Source organism: Melospiza melodia, chromosome 22 (assembly GCF_035770615.1).
Source record: "Melospiza melodia melodia isolate bMelMel2 chromosome 22, bMelMel2.pri, whole genome shotgun sequence".
Lineage (NCBI taxonomy): Eukaryota > Metazoa > Chordata > Aves > Passeriformes > Passerellidae > Melospiza > Melospiza melodia.
The window spans coordinates 2579067-2597869 of record NC_086215.1 but is presented as its reverse complement, the minus strand read 5'-3'; the positions used below and the strand labels follow the sequence as shown (position 1 = coordinate 2597869).

The following is an 18803-nucleotide window of genomic DNA, read 5'->3' as shown; positions in this document are numbered from 1 at the left end:
TCCGTGCCAATGAGGGAGATCCAAGAGGAGGGACAGAGGGGACAGAGGGGAACCCGAGGGCCCCGGTGCCGGGGGGCTGTGCTGGGACAGTGACAGACAAGCGCCTCCGGTTCCGAGCGCTGTGAGCGAGCGTTTGCCGCGGGCTTCCGAGGTTTCTGACATGGACCAGCAGGAACGTTCCCGTCGCTCGAGCACCCACTTGTCCGTGTGGTTTAAGGTGGGATTTCCGTCCGTGTGAGCGCCCCGGCCGGCCCGCGCTGCCGGGAGCGCCGCGCTGGGGCAGCAGAGGGCAGGAGAGGGCTGTGCACGGCCACAGCTGCACAGGTGAGCCACAGCTGGCCACAGCTGTACAGGTGCGCCACAGCTGGCCACATCTGCACAGGTGCGCCACAGCTGGCTGTGCATGGCCACAGCTGCACAGGTGCGCCACAGCTGGCCACACATCTGCACAGGTGCGCCACAGCTGGCCACAGCTGCACAGGTGAGCCACAGCTGGCCACACATCCTCAGGGCTCAAAGAGCTGACAACCGATGTCTAGGCAGTCACCAGTGAGAGCCCTCACCAGGCAGAAGATGCTCTGTTAGAAACAAGGGAATGACTTGTACAACTTAACAGGAATGCCTTTGGAGGGAGGACAGGAGGTTATTCCCTTTTTTTGCTCCTGACTTCCATGGTGATTTTCCTCCAGAGTGTTTTAACTCAGGTGTTAAATACCAGCACAGCTCTCCATTCTGTTGTCTCTCTTAACAAGTTATCCTTCACCCTCATGTTTTTCATAGAATCCCCAAATGGTTTAGTTGGAAGGGACATTAAAGCCCATCCAGTGCCACCCCTGCCATGGCAGGGACACCTCCCACTGTCCCAGGCTGCTCCCAGCCCTGCCCAGCCTGGCCTTGGGCACTGCCAGGGATCCAGGGGCAGCCACAGCTGCTCTGGGCACCCTGTGCCAGGGCCTGCCCACCCTGCCAGGGAACAATTCCTAATTCCCAATATCCCATCCAGCCCTGCCCTCTGGCAGTGGGAGCCATTCCCTGTGTCCTGTCCCTCCATCCCTGTCCCCAGTCCCTGTCCAGCTCTCCTGGAGCCCCTTCAGGCCCTGGCAGGGGCTCTGAACTCTCCTTGGAGCTTCTCCTCTCCAGGTGAGCACCCCCAGCTCTGCCAGCCTGGCTCCAGCCCTGGAGCAGCTCCGTGGCCTCCTCTGGATCCAGTCCAACAGGAGCTGGGCCCCAGGGCTGGGGCAGCTCTGCAGTTGGGATCTCCCCAGAGCACAGGGGCAGAATCCCCCCTTCCCTGCTGCCCACCCTGTGGATCTGCCCAGGGCAGGGGGTTCAGGGCTGGGGCAGGTCCAGCTCGGAGCTGCAGCACCCCCAGGTCCTTCTGCCAGGGCTGCTCTCGGTCTGTTCTCTGTCCAGCCTCTGTGTGTGTTTTTGATTCATCCTTGTCTATTTTTTTGTTATAAAATATAGAAACCCAGATTCAAACTCAGTTCCTTTGCTCCATCAGAATAAAATATATCACCAGTGCCTTTAAACATGTTTCCAGTCCATCCATGTTCCTCTGTCTTTTCCACAAACATTCAACTCCCCCAGTTCTGCCAGAGCTTTGGATATTTCCTTTAGAAGGTCAAAGAGAAAGCTGTTCAGTGGATCTTTTGGGTGGCCTGGAGGGGTCATGTCATGGTTCTTTCTGAAGAGCTTTGAAAACTTTTAAGTTAGGTGGTGGTGTTACTAATTTTTACTTTGATCTTACATTCTTCAGAGAGCGATCCTTTCCATGAGCTGATGATTTTTCCTCCAGACATTGGGACAATATCCAGAGGAAAGATCACCATATTTACTGGTGCAATATCCTACGTGATAATGGCAGTGATTTCCTCGGATGCTTTGAGGGGAAGGATTTGTTGCCACACTGTGGAAGATTAACTTACAAATAACAGCTTTAATCCTTTCTGTCTGAGATGGAAACGTTCTCATTCTGAGGTGACGTTTCAGGGCACTCTGAAGAGCTGCTGTAACCAGTGGGACATCAATCCACAGCCCTGTGATCCCAGGCTCTGCTATCCAGAGATCACTCTTTGTTCTCCTGGGGTTTAGTCCTCGGCCATGCCCTGTGTGGGGCACACAAAGGGATGAGGAATCAGTTTCTCCCTGTGGCTGCTAATTCCAAGGAAGCTACAGAGAATTTCAGCTTCCTGTTCTCTGTGGCTGTTTGTGACTGTGGCCCTGCTCCCAGTGAGATGGTTTTGGTTTTGGCCCCCTGTGAACGCCAAGGAAGGCTTTGGTGAAGCCCTGCCCTGTGCAGGCAGCCCAGCATCCAGCAGGAACTGACAGATACCTATGCTAATGCCACTGCTTTTATCTCCAGCCTTTATCTCTCCTTGCACTGGATTTCAAAACAAGGTGCTATGTGAAGATCTTGGGTTTTGCCGTTGTAATGAGCCATATCTAATGAAGGTGACAGCAATAAAAATAATAACAACAACTGTGGCTTGCTAGCTCAGCAAAGCAGTATTCCCCACCCTCTTTGTGTGGATGTGGAGCCTCTTTCATGGATCTGTGTTTTATCGGATAAACTTCAGCCACAAGTTTACATCCTGAGTGAGCTGTTCACAACTGCTTGAATGAATTAGCAACACAGGTCCAATTAAACCCGAAAGAATGCAGCCTCTAGAGACTGAGGCGGTGCCCATGTGAGGATGCTGCCTAATTAAAGGTGTGAAGTCATTGACTGTGGAGCATATTGAACCAGAGAGTGGATCTTATCGCTCAGGGGTGGTGGAAGCAGAGATATCAGACCCAAGAATTAGCATTGCTAATCACGGATGAAAGTGTAAATAACAGTTTATAGCTGAGATAAGCTGACAGTGTGTGAGTCTGTCCCTCATTGTTCCAAGTGTGAGGGCATCCTGCCTTCCACAAACCCAGTCTGACACTGGGGAAGGAAAAGTGTAATGTCTAGACAGTAAAACTTCCAGGAAATGCTGCATACTTAAATGTCTTTTTCCTTCTTTCAGCTCTCTGCCCTAATGTCATAAATCAGCGGCACTTGAGAACCCTGAACTACCTCTTTTACAAGAGATTTGTTGAGGTATGTGCTGTGTTGTGTGTGGGGAATGAGGATTTTGGTTACATTTACATTTTTAATAACTTACTTGAGATAATCAAAATGTATTAATAGTTTATGATCAAGTTTATTTTACAAGTTCTGCTCCTAAGCCCTCCCAATCCATCAGGGAAGCCTCGGCTGTGTCTTTGCTGCCTGCCAAGCCCGCTGCCAGGGGAGATGGGGAGGATGGAACACTTCAGCCTCCTGCATCTCAGAGCTTTAATGTCGGATGATGTCACTGTGGGGAGCTTGGTCATGCACAGAGGGAGCAGAGAGTATTTCTCCAGGTGTATTTGTTTAGCAGAGGGAACGGATTCGTGATCTGGTGTTCTGCTCTCTTTGGCCTTTTGGAGAATTTGCTTGCTTTAAAGTATCCAAGCTGGCCAGTTATTTCCATTAAGGTACATTTGGCAGCTGTTTCTGGACACAGTCCCTTCTTCTGAGAGTTCTTTGGTGCTCTCTGTTTACCATTCTCAGCTGTGTCTGAGCTCTGGTTAAATGTCTCCTTTATCTCACTAATATTTAAATTACATGCTTCTTAGATATCTCAAAGCTGTTTTCTTTGAGGCTCTTGCTCCCTGTTTGCTCTTGTGTATTTCCATAGAAGTGACACTGACACTCCCTGTTTCTTCTGCCAGCTCTGTGCTGAGACTCATGGTGGCTCTCATGCAGTTCTTGGCAGAGTGGATAGCAGGTTCCTTCCTGAGTTTCTCCCCAAGTTTGGCTCTGAACTGCATTAGAATGGGAATATTACCTATCAGTTTTCTTTCCCAGACCTCATGATTCCAGAGGATTTTTCATGATTTGACTGTTGAGAAAAACTGTATTTGTATATTCTGAAGGCTCAGCCTTGCAGATGAGGCCCGAGATGTCTCCCTTGGCTGGAGCCTCCAGGAGGGCTCCCCATGGCTGGCTGGAGAGATGGGCTGGGCACAAACTGCACAGGAATTTTTATGTTTCACGTGCTGTGGTGTAAGAGTTCCCTGATCCAAGCTGTTCTGCCATGCCTCAGCTGGAGACACTGAGGAGCTGAGGTGTCCTGTGTGTCCAGGTTGCATTCCTTGGTCACAGGTGATGCCAGAGGTGTTCATTTCTAGTTTGCTGTATGGAACCTCCTCCCTTTCCTTCCATGGCTCAGCAGTGATTTTGTCTTTTCAGAAAACCATGACTGAGGAGAACTGGGCAGACCACATCCAGGTGAGTGTGAATTTCACTGGGTTGTTTGCTTGGAGGTTATTTGAAGATGTTTTAGCATAACCAGCTCTGGATGTTGTAGTCCTGCTATCACAGTTCTGCACTTTCTCAACTCTTTGAAAGCAAATTGTAAATGCAGTGAAGAGCAAGGGAGAACATTTGTGGTTTAACTCCTTCTACATCTTTGAAAATGCTTTCTTTTGGCTGGAGCCAAATTAGAGCATTTGGACAAAGCTCTCACAGATGCACAGGGTGGGATTGTTGGCGTGTCTGTGCAGGGCCAGGAGTTGCACTGGATGATCCTTGTGGGTCCCTTTCAGCTCAGGATATTCCATGGCTCTGTGATTCTGTGATTTAGATAAGATTATCAAATACATTCTTTTACTTTCCTGCACTTGTAAGTGAGCACTACAAGTATTTACATTGATTAATGACAAGGAAGGGGGAAAGGAGGCTGTACCTCAGGAGCTAGCAAGGTGTGTGAGGAAACTGGGATTAATGTTAGATTACCTCTGCATGCTCTGACCAGTTTCAACAGGTGACTGATGTTGTGACCTCTCTGTCTTGTGCTACAGGATACAAGTAATTTTAACAGCACAAGGAGAAGGGAGCAGGGTGGGTTTTCCTTGGTGCATAAACCAGAAAGTTCAGGCAGCTCCCAAGTCTCCCCCTCTGGAGAAGGAGCCTCAGGATATCCTGGGAAGTGCATGTGTAGTGTCTGGTGAGCCCTGAGAGCACAGAGCTGCATGCTGCACTGGGCCAGAGGGTTGTCTTGCAAACTGTATTTCCTGCTTGTTGCCAACTGGTGTATTTTTCACAACTGTGTAATTATCAGCTGAGTGGTGCTGAAACTTGCCTGTTATCAGCCTGACTTGGTGCTATCAGAGATCCCTGTCTCTGGCATCAGTTGAAAGTGATGGGAATCTGTACCTGTGCATCTGCAGGAAGCTGAAATAACAACCTGTGCAGGCTGGTGGCTGCTGCTGGAGGGAATAAGAGAAGGATCTTTGAGCAAGTTTTGGTTTTCAGTGCAAAAACTAACACTCTCCAGGACCTTATTTGTTTTGAAAGGTTGGGCTTTACAGGAGGGAATGGCTCAAAGTTCACTCAGAGCTTCATAGAATCACAGGATCCCAGACTGGTTTGGGTTGGGAGGAACCTAAAAGCCCATCCAGTGCCACCCCTGCCATGGCAGGGACACCTCCCACTGTCCCAGGTGCTCCCAGCCCTGCCCAGCCTGGCCTTGGGCACTGCCAGGGATCCAGGGGCAGCCACAGCTGCTCTGGGCAACAGCTTCACAAAAGGTTAGAGCTTTACCTGTGACCTTACATGTTTGACCTAAAAAATCCCTTAGGCTCCTTGTGGAGCTGAGGAGCCCTCACATTTGCATTGTGTGTCCCATCCCTGTGCTCACCTGAGGCTCACACAAAGTTTGAATCTCCCAAGCTTTGCCTGGTCAGGCACTATTAAGGACTGGAGGCAGAGGATGAGACACAATGTGACCTCTGGTCACCTGCAGGAATAGAAAAAACTCCCAAAAGACTCCACAGTGACAGACTCTCAGGATTATTGGATCATTTTTGGATGCTTTTTTCAATTTGTAGTTCAAAGAGGTTGGAAGTCTTCATGGGATTTTTATTCAATTTCAGTTTTTTTCAAATTCTTTGCAGCAGCCATAAAAAAAAGACATACATTATATTGATATGACTAGCTCTAGTGATTATATAGGTAAAGATATCAGGATTTATAGATACCAGGAACTCTGGTGAGGTGGGACTGTCATTGCTTGGAGCTGCCATTGCAGCCAGTGACATTTTGGGACTGGGATTTTCTTTTGTTCACCCTGGGCAGTACAAGTACAGATTTTTTCTGTTCCTGCTCTGTGGAATGAATCCTAGGTGCGATCCTGACTGCTCCTATATACAGCAGAAACTCAGGAGTTAATTGTGGGGTCAATAAAACCTGTTTCCAGCCCTGTGGCAAACTGGTTTAGCCCCCTCTGCCTGCCAGCACTCAGTGGCTGAGCCAGTGTCCAGGCAGGGATGGCAGAGGAGGCAGGAGGGGAAGGAGAAGGATCAAAACCTCTTCGTAGCTGAAGAAAGCTGCCCTCATCCCCACTGGCTGCTGCAGGCCTGGTCAGCCAGGAGAGCTGCCCCTTGCAGCCCCTCCTCCAAGAGGAGATGCCTGGAGGGCAGAGTCAGGGGGGAAGAGACTCTCTGTGCCCAGTGCCAGCTGCTTGCTCTGCATTCCCTTCCTGAGGGCTCCTGGGCTGCTGGAACGCAGGGAGTGCCTGTCCTCACAAGAAGTGGAACATAGGGAGGATATTGGTAGACAGGCAGGGAAAAAGAGGCCGGGCATGAGGCTCCTGTCTGCTTTCTGTGTGCCCTTGTGGTGCCATTTTGGCATGCTTTGTGTTTGTCCTGGCCTGGCAGCTGCACAAGGAAGGTTGAGTTGGGCAGAGCAAGCCTAGCACAGCTGGTCTGTGCTCTGCTCAGATGTGTTCAGGGTGCTCCTGCCAGCCACTGCAGGCCAGCAGCAAGAAGGGTTGTGGAGGGCAGATGTTCCCCTGGACATTCTGTAGGACAAAATCACTAAAAAACATAGAAGGGGTTTCTCTGTGGAAGGAGTCTCTCCATGGAAGGAGTCTCTCCATGGAAGGAGTTTCTCCATGGAAGGAGTTTTTCCATGAAGCAAACACACATGGAACTGTGATATCAATGAGAAGCACGGTAGGGGAGTGACTCTGGTGGCAGGTGTCACCTCTGGCAGGGTTTAGGTGTCAGACTCTGTGTGAGACACTTGCAGGAGGTTGGCAGCTTGACAAGGGCCCTGCTGAAGGACACTTCTCTCTCAGAGGCCAGCTGGAGCACCAGGACATCTCAAATAGCACCAGACACATGCATTTTGGTGGCCTGAAATGTCCCAGTTTGACAGAGAACTTGGGTGTGGGATGGTTCTGCTGCCCTGCTCTCAGTGGGGTTTTCTCACTGGGGTTTTGGGGTCTTGTAGTTAGGACCTTCTAGACTTAGCTGGGCTGGTCAGTGCCAGATCAGTTTAAAATGTTATCTCAAACATACCAAGAAGTTATACCAAGAAATCTCCGTGTTTGTTTGGCCTTTCCTGTGATGAAACTCTTTCTCCTGTGGAGCAGAACTGGGTGACACTGCCCAGCACTGCAGCTCTTGCTGGGGACAGTGACTGGGAGCAGCACTGGCAGACCATTGGTTTATTTGGGACTGTCAGTGTTAGAACCACTGTGAGGTGTGGGCAGAAGTGGGATTTTCACTTTTATTGACCTTAAGCAAGGGGCTTTTTGCTGCTACATCCCAAATTGTTTTGTGCTAGTGTTTGCACAGGGAAACTATCCCTTAACTTCTCAAAATTAAACATCTGAAACTCTTCCAAATGTGGTGCTCAGAAAAGCACTGCTGTTTGGAAAGATGTCCCTTGTTCTGTGAGTGCTCCTGGGGAGCAGGGGCCTTTTGTTCAGGATGAGAGGAAACAGCCTCAAAATGCACTAGAGAATGTCCAGATTAAATACTAGGAAAAAAAAATCATGGAAAGGGCTGTGAAGCACTGAAATGGGCTGCCCAGGGCAATGATGGGGTCACCATCCCTGGAAGTGCTCAAAAAATGTGTGCATGTGGCACTTGGGGATGTGGCTTGGTGGGGAATGTGGTTGGTACTGGGCTGGTGGTTGGACTTGATGATCTTAGAGGGCTTTTTCTACCTGAATCATTCCACAGTTCTCTGATTCTGCACTGACCTTGGTGTGTGCTTTGAGAGGAGGGTGCAGGGATGCATGTCCCAGGAAAGGGCTCTCATTTTCCTCAGGCCCCCGTCCTGCAGCTCCTCAGTCTCTGCTGGGCTTGTGAGGATGCAGAGCTGGGCTCTGGGGGCAGCTGTTCCCGTGCTCTGCACAGGGAGAGCCTGCAGCTGATCTCTGTCCTCCTCCAGCTGGGACAGTGAGATAACTTATTTATTTTAACATTTCTTACCATGAAAATCAAGCACTGTGCCAGCTCCTTTTCTGGGCGAGTAGGGGTCAGATGCTGGTAATTCCTAGGAAATGCAGAACTCCAGTTCCACTACAGTTCAGGGGTTGTTATGCTGCTTACAGACAATATTCAAAAATCTGCCCTTCTTTCTGTGTAATACATTGGAAAAACATTGACAATTCTTGGTACCTAAAAGGTGTAAATTACCTTACACTGCAGCAGGGAGTTGATGTAATCTTATTTATTTGACAAATTAATTTCTAAATGGCAGTGGCTGATGCCAAGATTCTTTCTGTACAGAACCATTTTGACTTCAATTAAAACACAGTTACCTCTGGAATAAAATGTAAAAGCTCTTACACTCAAGGAGGAAATTTTTAAAGGGATTTTAAAGGGTAGAATGCCATTTATTTTTTCAAAGTTTTTTTTTTTTTTGTGGCCAGAACACCTGGCCAGGATTCCTGGGAAGTCTTTAATAAGGACAAGGAGTCCAAAAGACCACTTTGCAAATACCTACATCCACTATTCTTCCCTGGAACCCCTGAGCTGAAGGAAACTTTTCAACTGGTCTGAGTACAGCAACATCTCTGCAGTGTGAGGAACTGAATATCCACGGGGAATGGAGCAGTGTGTGCTGTGCAGATGGGAACGATGCTCTGGAGGTGAGCAATAAGTGACATGACTCTCAGGATAAGGCTGCATACAAAATCCTCTCTCCCTCTGGTTGGAGTGAAGTGTTTATTCAGAGCTGGGATGGCTTTCATCACTCCAATGTCAAGCCCAGACTGGCTCTTTTCCTGGAGGGTGGAAACCTGAACGAGTTTAACCAGCCAACGTGTGGAGTCCCCTGTTAGTACTTATGGACTTCTTTAGCAGGAAATCAAACCAGTAGATGATTGTTTTGTTCCTTCTGGCCTTAGAAGTCTCAGGGAGGAATCATCAGCTGGAATGAATGTTCATGGTCCCACCCGTGGTGCTGCACGTGGTGCTTGTGCCGAGGTGCTGAGCCACTGGAGCCCAGCAGCTCCCAGGATGGGGGTGTGTGTGAATATGCAGGAGCTGCTCCTGCTCTGGTTTTGCCTGCAATCTGCCAGTTCAACCATCTGCAAAAGAATTGCATTTATCTTTACACAGCTTTAAGCAGCTCCCTAGCAGTTGCCATTGCGGAAAAGAGAAAGTTTGATTTTTCTTTGCTTTTTCCTCTTTGCAGAACAGCTGGTGTCTACACCTGGACTAGTGACAGGTTTCAGGTCTGCTGTCTGTCTCAGGAAGTCAGAACTGGGGGAATTGCTTTGCTTTGGGTCAGAACTGGCAGCCTTTCTTCCCCCAGTGTCCACTTGTAGCTCCCATTTCTCCTTCTATTCCTCTCCCTGCATTTTGTCCCCTGTTCAGGGACTGGCAGGAGCTCAGTGGGGGTGACAGTGCTTTGACACTCATTCTACTTTTTCCCTGTGCCATTTTCTCTTGATTCACTATTCTTGTTGGAGGTCTCTGGGGAGAGCACACAGCCACAATGTGGTTAAAAGGGAATATTAAACCATGGACAAACTGGAGTTTGTAGTAGGAGGAAAAGTGGGAGGCAAAATATCGATCCCCTTCCATTTTTCAGTTTGTCATGGGGTCATATATTGATTGGGAGCTGAAATAACAGCAGTTACTGGAAAGCAAAAGGATGACTGCTGGGGCTGGTGCAGAGAACAGGCTGTCTGTGACCATCTCAGGAGCAGCATCCCGTAATTCCAGGAGCTGGACTCAATGATCCTTGTGGTTCCCTTCCAGCTCAGGATATTCTGATTCCATGACTGTGATTCAGTTCTGCAGCTGTGTTCTGCTCTTGGGAGAGAGCAGGCAAATGTGCACCTGTACTAATGAGGTTTGCACTGCTGGGCTAAAAGAAATGGGAACTTTGCATTGAACAAACCCCCAGCTGCTGTGGGAGCAGCAGACAGGAAAACCCAAACATGCAGCATATTCTGTGCCTCCCCAGCTAAGGAAGAGTCTGTCAAAGGATGACGTGTACAGTTAAATGTAAACACTTCCAACTACTTCCTGCATGGCTTAGGCTGTGTTAATTCTCTCTAAGACCTGGAGGGCTGGTGTGTCTACTGTAATTGTAATAGTTTTATTTATAACAAATCCAGCCATTGCTAGATAAATAAATTGTGGTTAAACACAAAGACACTGATGAATTCTGGTGTAATATTACAGTAGGTACAAAGAAGCCAAGAAAAACTGCCATAATTTGCTGTCCAATCTACCAAATTGTCAAAAAAGCCCAAATAATTCTAAAAGTCAGCTAAAATTTCTCTGGAGTGATGTAAGATGTGTTTGTTCAATAACTTTAGAAAATCAGCCCCCATTTACTGAAGTGTGGATCTACAGGGCCAAGCTGGGGATTGACAGAGCCGGGTGTCAATTCTGCTTCAGGGAGAGATTGGCAAAGGATGCTTGGAAAGTCCAGGACTTCAGTCTTAAAGTTGATGGCCAAATAGCCTTAATGTGCAAACTAATTAAGTATTGGAGAGTGAAGAGAGGAAACTGGAGAGAACACACTGGGGAGGAAAAATCTCCTTTAAATTGTTTTGGTGTGCTAGAGATACATTCTGACCTTAGCCCCCTGCCACCAGCCAGGCCAGCGTGCTGCTAAGCACTGTAATTACATTTCTGTCACTAGCAGGCATTCACTCGGCAGCACAGCTTCATCAGAAGGAGATTTGGTATGGTATAAAAAAGAGCTAATTGGCTTATGGCTGTAGGTTGAGAGGTCAAGGTTAGATTAAGGAGTTAAGAGCATCAGTGAGCTGTTCAACTCCACTGGGGTGTGCTGGGGGAGGTTTAGTTCTGCCAAGTGGGAAAAGCATCCTAGGAGTACGAAACTATACAGGAATGATGATCATGTAAAACCTTACAGGAACATGTGGAACATACCAGGTCCTTAAAATCAGCATCAGGAGTGTTGTCCAGGATACCTGTTAGTGACTGCAAACTGCAGCAAATACTGGGTAGAAATCACAGAATCCCAGATTGGTTTGAGTTAGAAGGGACTTTAAAAATTATCTTGTTCAAACCTCCTTGCCATGGACAGGGACACCTTCCCACTGGCCCCATCCAACCTGCCCTTGGACACTTCCAGGGATCCAGGGGCAGCACAGGGAAGAATTTCTCCCTAATATCTAATAAAAATCTTCTTCTGTCAGTTAAAAACTGTTCCCCCTCACCTCTCACTGCCTCTGTTTAAAGTCACTCTGTCCTTTCTATAAGCTCCCTTCAGGTACCAAAGGGCCATAACAAGGTCTTCCCAGAGCCTTCTCTTCTCCCAGATGAACAACCCCAGTTCCTGTTTGTATTCCACAGAGTAAAAATGAGGACAGACTCACTTCAAACAAGCAACTCCTCATGTTCCTTTTGCTCCAGGACCAAGGGAGCCCTGTCAAGAGCCCTGACGCTGGCCTGTGCAGCCAAATAGGGAAAGGCAGGGGAGAAGATGGGACATGGAGCTTGCCTGCTTCCCAGGGTAGCACAGAAGGAGAGGATGGATTCACTGATAAAAACCAAAGCAGACAAGGGCTCTGCATGTACTCTGTTTGCAGGTGGGAGCCATTTCTTACCTGCAGCTCCATGGCAGGAGCCCCACGATGCCCTTGCCCCGCTAGAGCTGCTGTGAGCTGGGGCTGTGCAGGTGTGGGGGCTCTGTTTGCCCAGTGTCACTCAGTTTTCAGCCTTCACACACACAGACCCTCTCTGCCCTTCTTACCCAGCCAGCAGTAAAACGATCCAGCCATTCAATAATCATCCCAGATTATTTAAATCCTCTGTAATCGATCGGTCCCTGTCTGAGTGCTCACTGACAGATATTGGCTTCTAAAGCCTGTGCAAATCAGCTGCCTTGCACACAGATAATCAGGCTGCTGACAATTGATAGTTTGGCTGTATTCTACTTTTAGGCAAGATTAGTTCCCCAGTTCCCTGCCAAGAAGAGAACCACATAAACAGAGGATTGTTTAGAAACAAAAAAGTTCCTCTTGACGGAGAAGTCATGTAAATGGGAAGAAACAGGAAACTAATCTTCCCTTGTTCACTCTGAAAGAATGCATATCTCTGAGGAATGTTGTAATTATGGATTTAGGAAATCAGTCCAATTTGCCAGGGTGTGAATTTCAGAGTTCATTCAGTCAACCCTCTCAAGCATTTCTCCTTCAGAACAAAAACCACCAGGAGCTAAAGTGTAGCAAAAGAGATTAAAGCAGAGAAAAATCAACTGCCAAGCTTTGCTTTTGGGAAAGATCTTGCACAGATACTGATTATTGCTTTGGCTTTGAGCCAGGGAGGTTTGGGCATGGCAAAACAGAAATCAGTGGTAACTTACGTTTGTCCCCTGGGCATCTCTTTTCCATACATTAATGATGGGAAGAGTTTGTGCTCCTGAGCAAGTATTTCCATTGTCAGGATTTTGCTTATTTACTTTGAAGGCTTTCCTAAATAGAAAAGAGGAGACTTTTTTTCCTAAATGGAGTCTATGTATTCTCACGATCTATGTGACTAGGCAACACTTACTGGAGTTATTGGTGGGTAAGTGCACACTGGATTAGCTGGTTAGGGTTAATGCCAGGGCTCCAAACCAACCGAGCAGTGTTGGAGTGACCTTGGCTCACGCACATCCCGACAAACAGGTGAGTGAACTCCGTGTTTTTTGAAAATACTCGCCCTGTGAGTTCAGGTCCCAGCAGAAGCACAGAGGCAGTGGTTTCACTCCCTCACACACGTGCAGCTCTGGTAGCCCTGCAGTGATGTGGAGCTGCAGGGCCCTGTTCCTGTCCCCACACTGGGCCCAGCTCTGGCAGCACATGGAATTCCTCACTCTGTGGAATTCCTGCAGACAGATTCTGTAGCACAAGTCGATGTCACACGCTGCTGCTAAGCTGGAATTTGGAGTGCTCAGATTGGATATGCACCCTTCAGGCAGCCCCAGAGCTTAGCAGAGAGCTGTATTTTCCTTGTGCAAGTCTCCGTGCTCCAGGATACAAACCAGATGAGAGTTCTGACATGGTGACTTCTGTAGAACATTTATGGAAGTGCCTAGGTTGTAAAAACCTTCTGAGGCTGGAAAGCCCAGAGAAACGATGTTTGGTGACAGCAGGCTCAGGCTCAGTGACAGCAGCAGTGCAGGTCACCCAGTACACAGTGGGAGCCTCCACTTCCTTAAACTGGAGAGCAGGATGGTCCCATGACACTTCCTTTGTGTGTGTGTGTGTGTGTGTGTGTGTGTGTGTGTGTGTGTGACACGATGACAAAAGGCAGGGAGATAAATGCTACTTCAAAATACACTGGGAAGATAAGGGTTGCCAGTTTGTCTTCAATGCACTGTGTCATTGGGCTTAGACAAAGCATCTACTGTGATAAGTAACACAGTACTCTGCTCTGAAAGGGTTTGGCCAATTTCCCCATCCTCATTCATCTTCAGTCTTGCCAAGCGCTGGAGTGCTCCCAGAAAATATCTCCAGCCTGCCATCGTGGGACCGAGGTGTGAGAAACCTGGAAGCATATCAAAAATCTGTGGCTTCTGTATTCAGACCAAGTCCTTGGTCCTTTGCTGGTCCCTAGGATGAATAATATTCAACAGCTCTGGGGCCAGGGTTAGGTTAGAATTCAGAAGGTGCCTCTGCAGTGGTTGTGAGAAAGAGATATTGGGAGGAAGCACAGATCCTCAGGACAGAGTTCACACTCTGTCCTGAAGGGAAAAGAAGGGAAAAGAAATGATATCTGAAAAAGCAAGTAGGGTAAAGTTACCTTAGTCTATTTGCTATGTAATTGTATTTTGGTGGGTTATGGATGTCATGCAGTTACTCTTCTCTTCAAACAAAGGTTATTTTAGTGGGGTTAGTTGGATACTACAGTTCACTGCAGAGCTACACCTCTGCCATTCCCTGACCAGCTAAGTGGAGGGCATAACAAGTATTGCAGGTGAGTTGTGATTTTGTGTATCAGCATACCTGTACTTGTGGGATGTAATTGAGGAAAATGAGATAATTGTGGGCTAAAATAAGAGGTTATGATCTGGGAAAGTGCCCACAGTGTCAGGCTATGCTGACACTGCTGAACAAGACCAGGAATTGATCAGTGGCCCCAAAGACAAGTGGCACTGCTGACTGGTCCCAGCACAGCCTCAGGCTGCCTTCCTCCGGGGATCTGTGTGAAGTCTGCAGTGACAGGAGCAATGGGACAAGATCCCTTCCCTGAAACCTTCTGTGCATTAGCAGTGGCCAAATGGGCAGTAAGAGCTGACTTTCTAGGAGAGCATTTTCAGTCAGTGGGGGAGTGGGATCCAGAATCAGGATGAGCTTTGCTATCTCACAGATGTACCATGGTGTACTCTTTATCCAGAAGCCTGTCCTGAAGTGTCTGGGGGATTCTGTGCCAGATGGTTCCTTGGGCACATGGGAGCAATGTCCCTGTACAGCATTGCCCTTCCCTCTTAAACCTGTTAAATATCTATTGGGGAGTTTTTGGATGGATATCAGGAATGGTTCTTCCCCCAGAGGATGCTGGGCACAGCCCCGAGGCTGCCAGAGCTCCAGGAGCCTTTGGACAGTGCTGCCAGGGATACCCAGGGTGGGGTTGCTGGGGTGTCTGGGCAGGGACAGGAGTTGGACTGTATGGTTCTTGTGGGTTCCTTTCAGCTCAGGACATTCCATGGTCTTCCATTTCTGTATGGGTTTGTGCTTTGTCCAGCCAATTAACATGGCTATCCACTACTGAAGCTACTGAAGTGAAATCTGGGAATGATCATGCCAGATTCACTTCAGTGAAACATCCTGTTTGGAGCTTTTCATCTCTGTGGAGGGAAGAGTCCATGCCCTGTGCTCTGGGCTGCTGCCAGCAGCAGGTTCATCTGTTCTGTGGCTCTGCGAGCTGCGTGAAGGCCCATGGAGGACACCCAGCAATGTGCTGAAGGAAATGATCTTAACTTCTTGCTCATGTTTTTTTGAAAATACTCTCTCTCCAGATCTGCCTCTGAAAGCTGCATTGGTTCTTTCCTTCTGCTCTGTACCTGCTCACATCTGTGGCAGCCAGAGCAGATTTTGGAAACACAATGACTTCATCTGTTGAAAATGAATTACTTCCCTCAGGGGCTGCCTGACAAAAATTTGGAAGGCATCCCAGTGCAGGAAATGTATTTGGATCTCTGTGTAGTATTGTTGAGTATGATCAGGACCATCCTGTATTCTGGGTAAATGAGATCTTGGGTGTTCTTCGCCCAGGAGGTGCTTGGGACTTGAAAGCAGCAGTTGCTGCAAGAAGCTGCCCGTTTGTGTGGGGAGGAGCCTGGGGAATGCAGGGCACTGCTAATCACACAATCAGAGCCTCATTTCAGTTTGAAATTAGCTCTTCTCAGAGCTCATCTCTGCCCTCCTGCTCAGACCAGGGCCAGCTTTGTGGCACAAGGTGTTGCCGTCTCCTGCCTGGTTCCACTGCCCCGCTGGGCCTGTTGCAGTGCTTAGCCACTCTCACTGTCTCATTTTTTTACTTTTCGGCCTGGCTGGAATTTCTGTGAGGATCTGACTCCATCTTTTCTATGGTCCCTCCTGATAAAACTGAGAAGGGGATTATATTCCCCTACATCCAGCCAGGACTCCCCTATGCTGAACAAGCCCTGCTCCCTCAGCCTCCCCATGTGCTTCAACCCAGTGACCATCTCATGGGATCCCAGCACGGTTTGGGTTGGAAGGGACCTTTAAAGCCCTTGTGGGGCTGAGCTTTAGCAGAGAAGCTGTGTGGTGTGACTCTTGGGGCTGCCACTTGGCCGTGGTTGTGTGAGGCACTCGGGAACATGGAGCAGATGCATCCTGTCACACAATATTGTTCAGCTGCTCACCACAAACCAGCAGCTTCCTCCATGTTGCCCAGAACAATCAGCTCCCTGTGAGGAGCCCCAGTTCAGAGGCAAGCTGACTTTAAGAGTTGCCTTTGCCTTGATCCCTGCCAGCGATATCCTAAGTTAGGCTCCTCTGAATTGCCCTTGGAAGAGGCCCCGGCGGCCCGGAAGCCGAGTGTCCGGATTCACCAAGCAGGAGGAGTGGTGTGAACGTGCCCCAGGAGCCGAGCCCGCCCCGGGGAGCCGCAGCTCTGTGCAGGAGGAGCGGGCCCCTTCCCCGCCATTGATGTGGTAATGGCTGCCGAGCTCGGGAGCGTGGCTCCGGCACTGACGCACTGATCGCTATCTGAAAACCGGGCTACGCGGCTCTCAATGGAGCCTATTTTGCTCTTCTCCAGTTCATAAATTAGTGCCCAGTGCCTGTGAGCGAGAGAGCAGCTCCAGTGATGAGAAAGCAGCGTGTTCTCAGGGTGTTCTCAGGGTGTTTTCAGGCTCTGGCTGTGGGTGGTGGCTGTGGGTGGTGGCGGTGGCTGAGTGACTGCTGCTTTCACAGGAAACCTTGCTCAGGACGGACTGGAGGGAAAGTTGGCCTCTTTATCCAAGGGAGAGGAATTCCCCTCTCCACCCTGCCCTTCTGAGACCCCACGTGGAGCACGGTGTCCAGCTCTGGGGTCTTCAGCACCACAAAGGCATTGGATAGTCCAGAGGAGGCCACAGAGATGGTCTGGAGCCCCTCTGCTCTGAAGCCAGCCTGGTAGAGCTGGAGGTGTCCAGCCCAAGGAGGAGAAGCTCCAGAGAAACCTTACTGTAGCCTGTTGAGACTTGAGGGGGCTTTATGGGAGAGAGGGAGAGGGACTTTACATGGGCAGACGGTGACAAGACAAAGGGAAATGGCCTTAAGCTGAAGGAGGGCAGGATCATAATAGACATTAGGGAGAAATCCTTCCCTGTGAGGGTGGGCAGGCCCTGGCACAGGGTGCCCAGATCAGCTGTGGCTGCCCCTGGATCCCTGAAGTGTCCAAGGCCAGGCTGGACAGGGCTGGGAGCAGCCTGGGACAGTGGGAGGTGTTCCTGCCATGGCAGGGGGGTTGGACCCGGATGGGCTTTAAGATCACTTCCAATCCGAACCATTCTGGAATTCCAGGATCTCTGTAGGCTCTCCAGAAGACAAGATCCCCCTCCCATTAGGGAAAAGGCTGTGGCCCTGGTCTGAGCTGCCTCTGAGGGTCCCAGCTCCACCCTTATGCTTCAAGGAGTTCCCTTCAGTGACATCCAATGGTGACACTGCAGCATCTCCACATGCAGCACAAATGATGGAAACTTTGAAAAAGAAACCTCGAGCACAAATACAATAAAGTTGCAGTGACAGTACCACAGTGGCATGTTCAGGGAGTGTTTAAGCACAGGTGCCTGTACCTGCCACACCACACAGAACTCAGCAGTGCTCTCAGTGCCTTCCACTGCTGACAGGGGTTTGTCCCTTTCAAGCCTGGCTTTCTTTTTCCCCTTTTAAAATTGCTGACTTTAAAATATTCTCCTTGACATTTTCTCTACACTAGCAGGAGGGGGTTTTGTTGGTTCTGGAAGCACTTGAAAACAGGGGAAATTGGCCAAGACATTCAAAAGTTAAATTAAAATCTGACTCTGCAAATAGCCAATGTCAGTCGTGTGAATAACGTCCCTCTTTGGGAAAAGATGTTGAGGCAAAGGGCAGAATTGGCAGGGACTGAAATGCAGCTTAACACATACAGATAAAACTGATCTAGGGTTGGATAGGGTGATTTCTAAGGGAGATATTGGATATTTGGTTTCAAAATTATTGGGATGAATGGAGAAATGGTTGATGGGTTAAGGTCAGGACATTGCTGAGCTTGCCCTGCGTGGTTGGTGTGAGCTTTGTGAAGCCTTGGTGGTGAGAACAGGATTTACGGGCAGGAAATCTGCAGCCATCACTGTGGAAAGCTTTAATCATGGGTTATTGTTGGTGTCAGGGGTTTCTGTGTGTTCCTATGGATTAAAGAATGTATGATATGTCTAGAATTCCAAGAGGGATGTAAACAAGCCTCATACTCTGTAGAATCTTTTCCTGCTCGGAGGTGTTGCTGATGTTGATCAGAGCACCCGTGCCAGTTTCCTCTTGAGAAGTGTTCATTTACTGACAGCAAAGCACATGAAATGTCATCCCTGGTGAAACATTACTCTCTGCATCTGTGCCCACATCTCTGGGGCCAAAGTTTCCACATTCTTGCCTCTTGCAGAGCTGTTGCGGTGGAAGCCTTTCCCCTTTGGAGCAATGTTGGTTTTTTTCTTTTTTTCTTCAGTAAAAAGACAAACAAAGCTATTTTCTGTTTCAGAATGCAAGATGGGATATCTCTGGAGAGATTAACCTTCTTTACAGAGTTGTTTTTTCTGGTTGAAAGAAGAAATCTGTTATCATTAAAATAATATTTTAAAAAATCTGCACCTCATTATTTCCAGAAATAAACCTGCCACAATGAGATTTATTAAGAATTGACTTGGGGTGAACTGAAGAGAGCTCCAACACCAAAGAGTTCATGTTTTAGAAAAAAGACAGGAAGACAATAGGATGGACACAGGGGGAGCAAGAAGAGGGAATTGCTCTGCAATGTTA

At 48.6% G+C, this 18803-nt stretch overlaps 1 protein-coding gene across 7 annotated transcripts in view; it reads left to right on the top strand.

Moving 5' to 3' along the window:
• Positions 1-18803, top strand: part of EXD3 (exonuclease 3'-5' domain containing 3) — a 256573-nt gene that overhangs the window by 100642 nt on the left and 137128 nt on the right. For all 7 annotated transcript variants that reach the window (XM_063175042.1, XM_063175038.1, XM_063175039.1 and 4 more), the window contains 2 exons: positions 3015-3088; positions 4265-4303. In XM_063175042.1, the coding sequence (XP_063031112.1) occupies positions 3015-3088; positions 4265-4303 (113 nt within the window). The remainder of the gene's footprint in view (positions 1-3014; positions 3089-4264; positions 4304-18803) is intronic.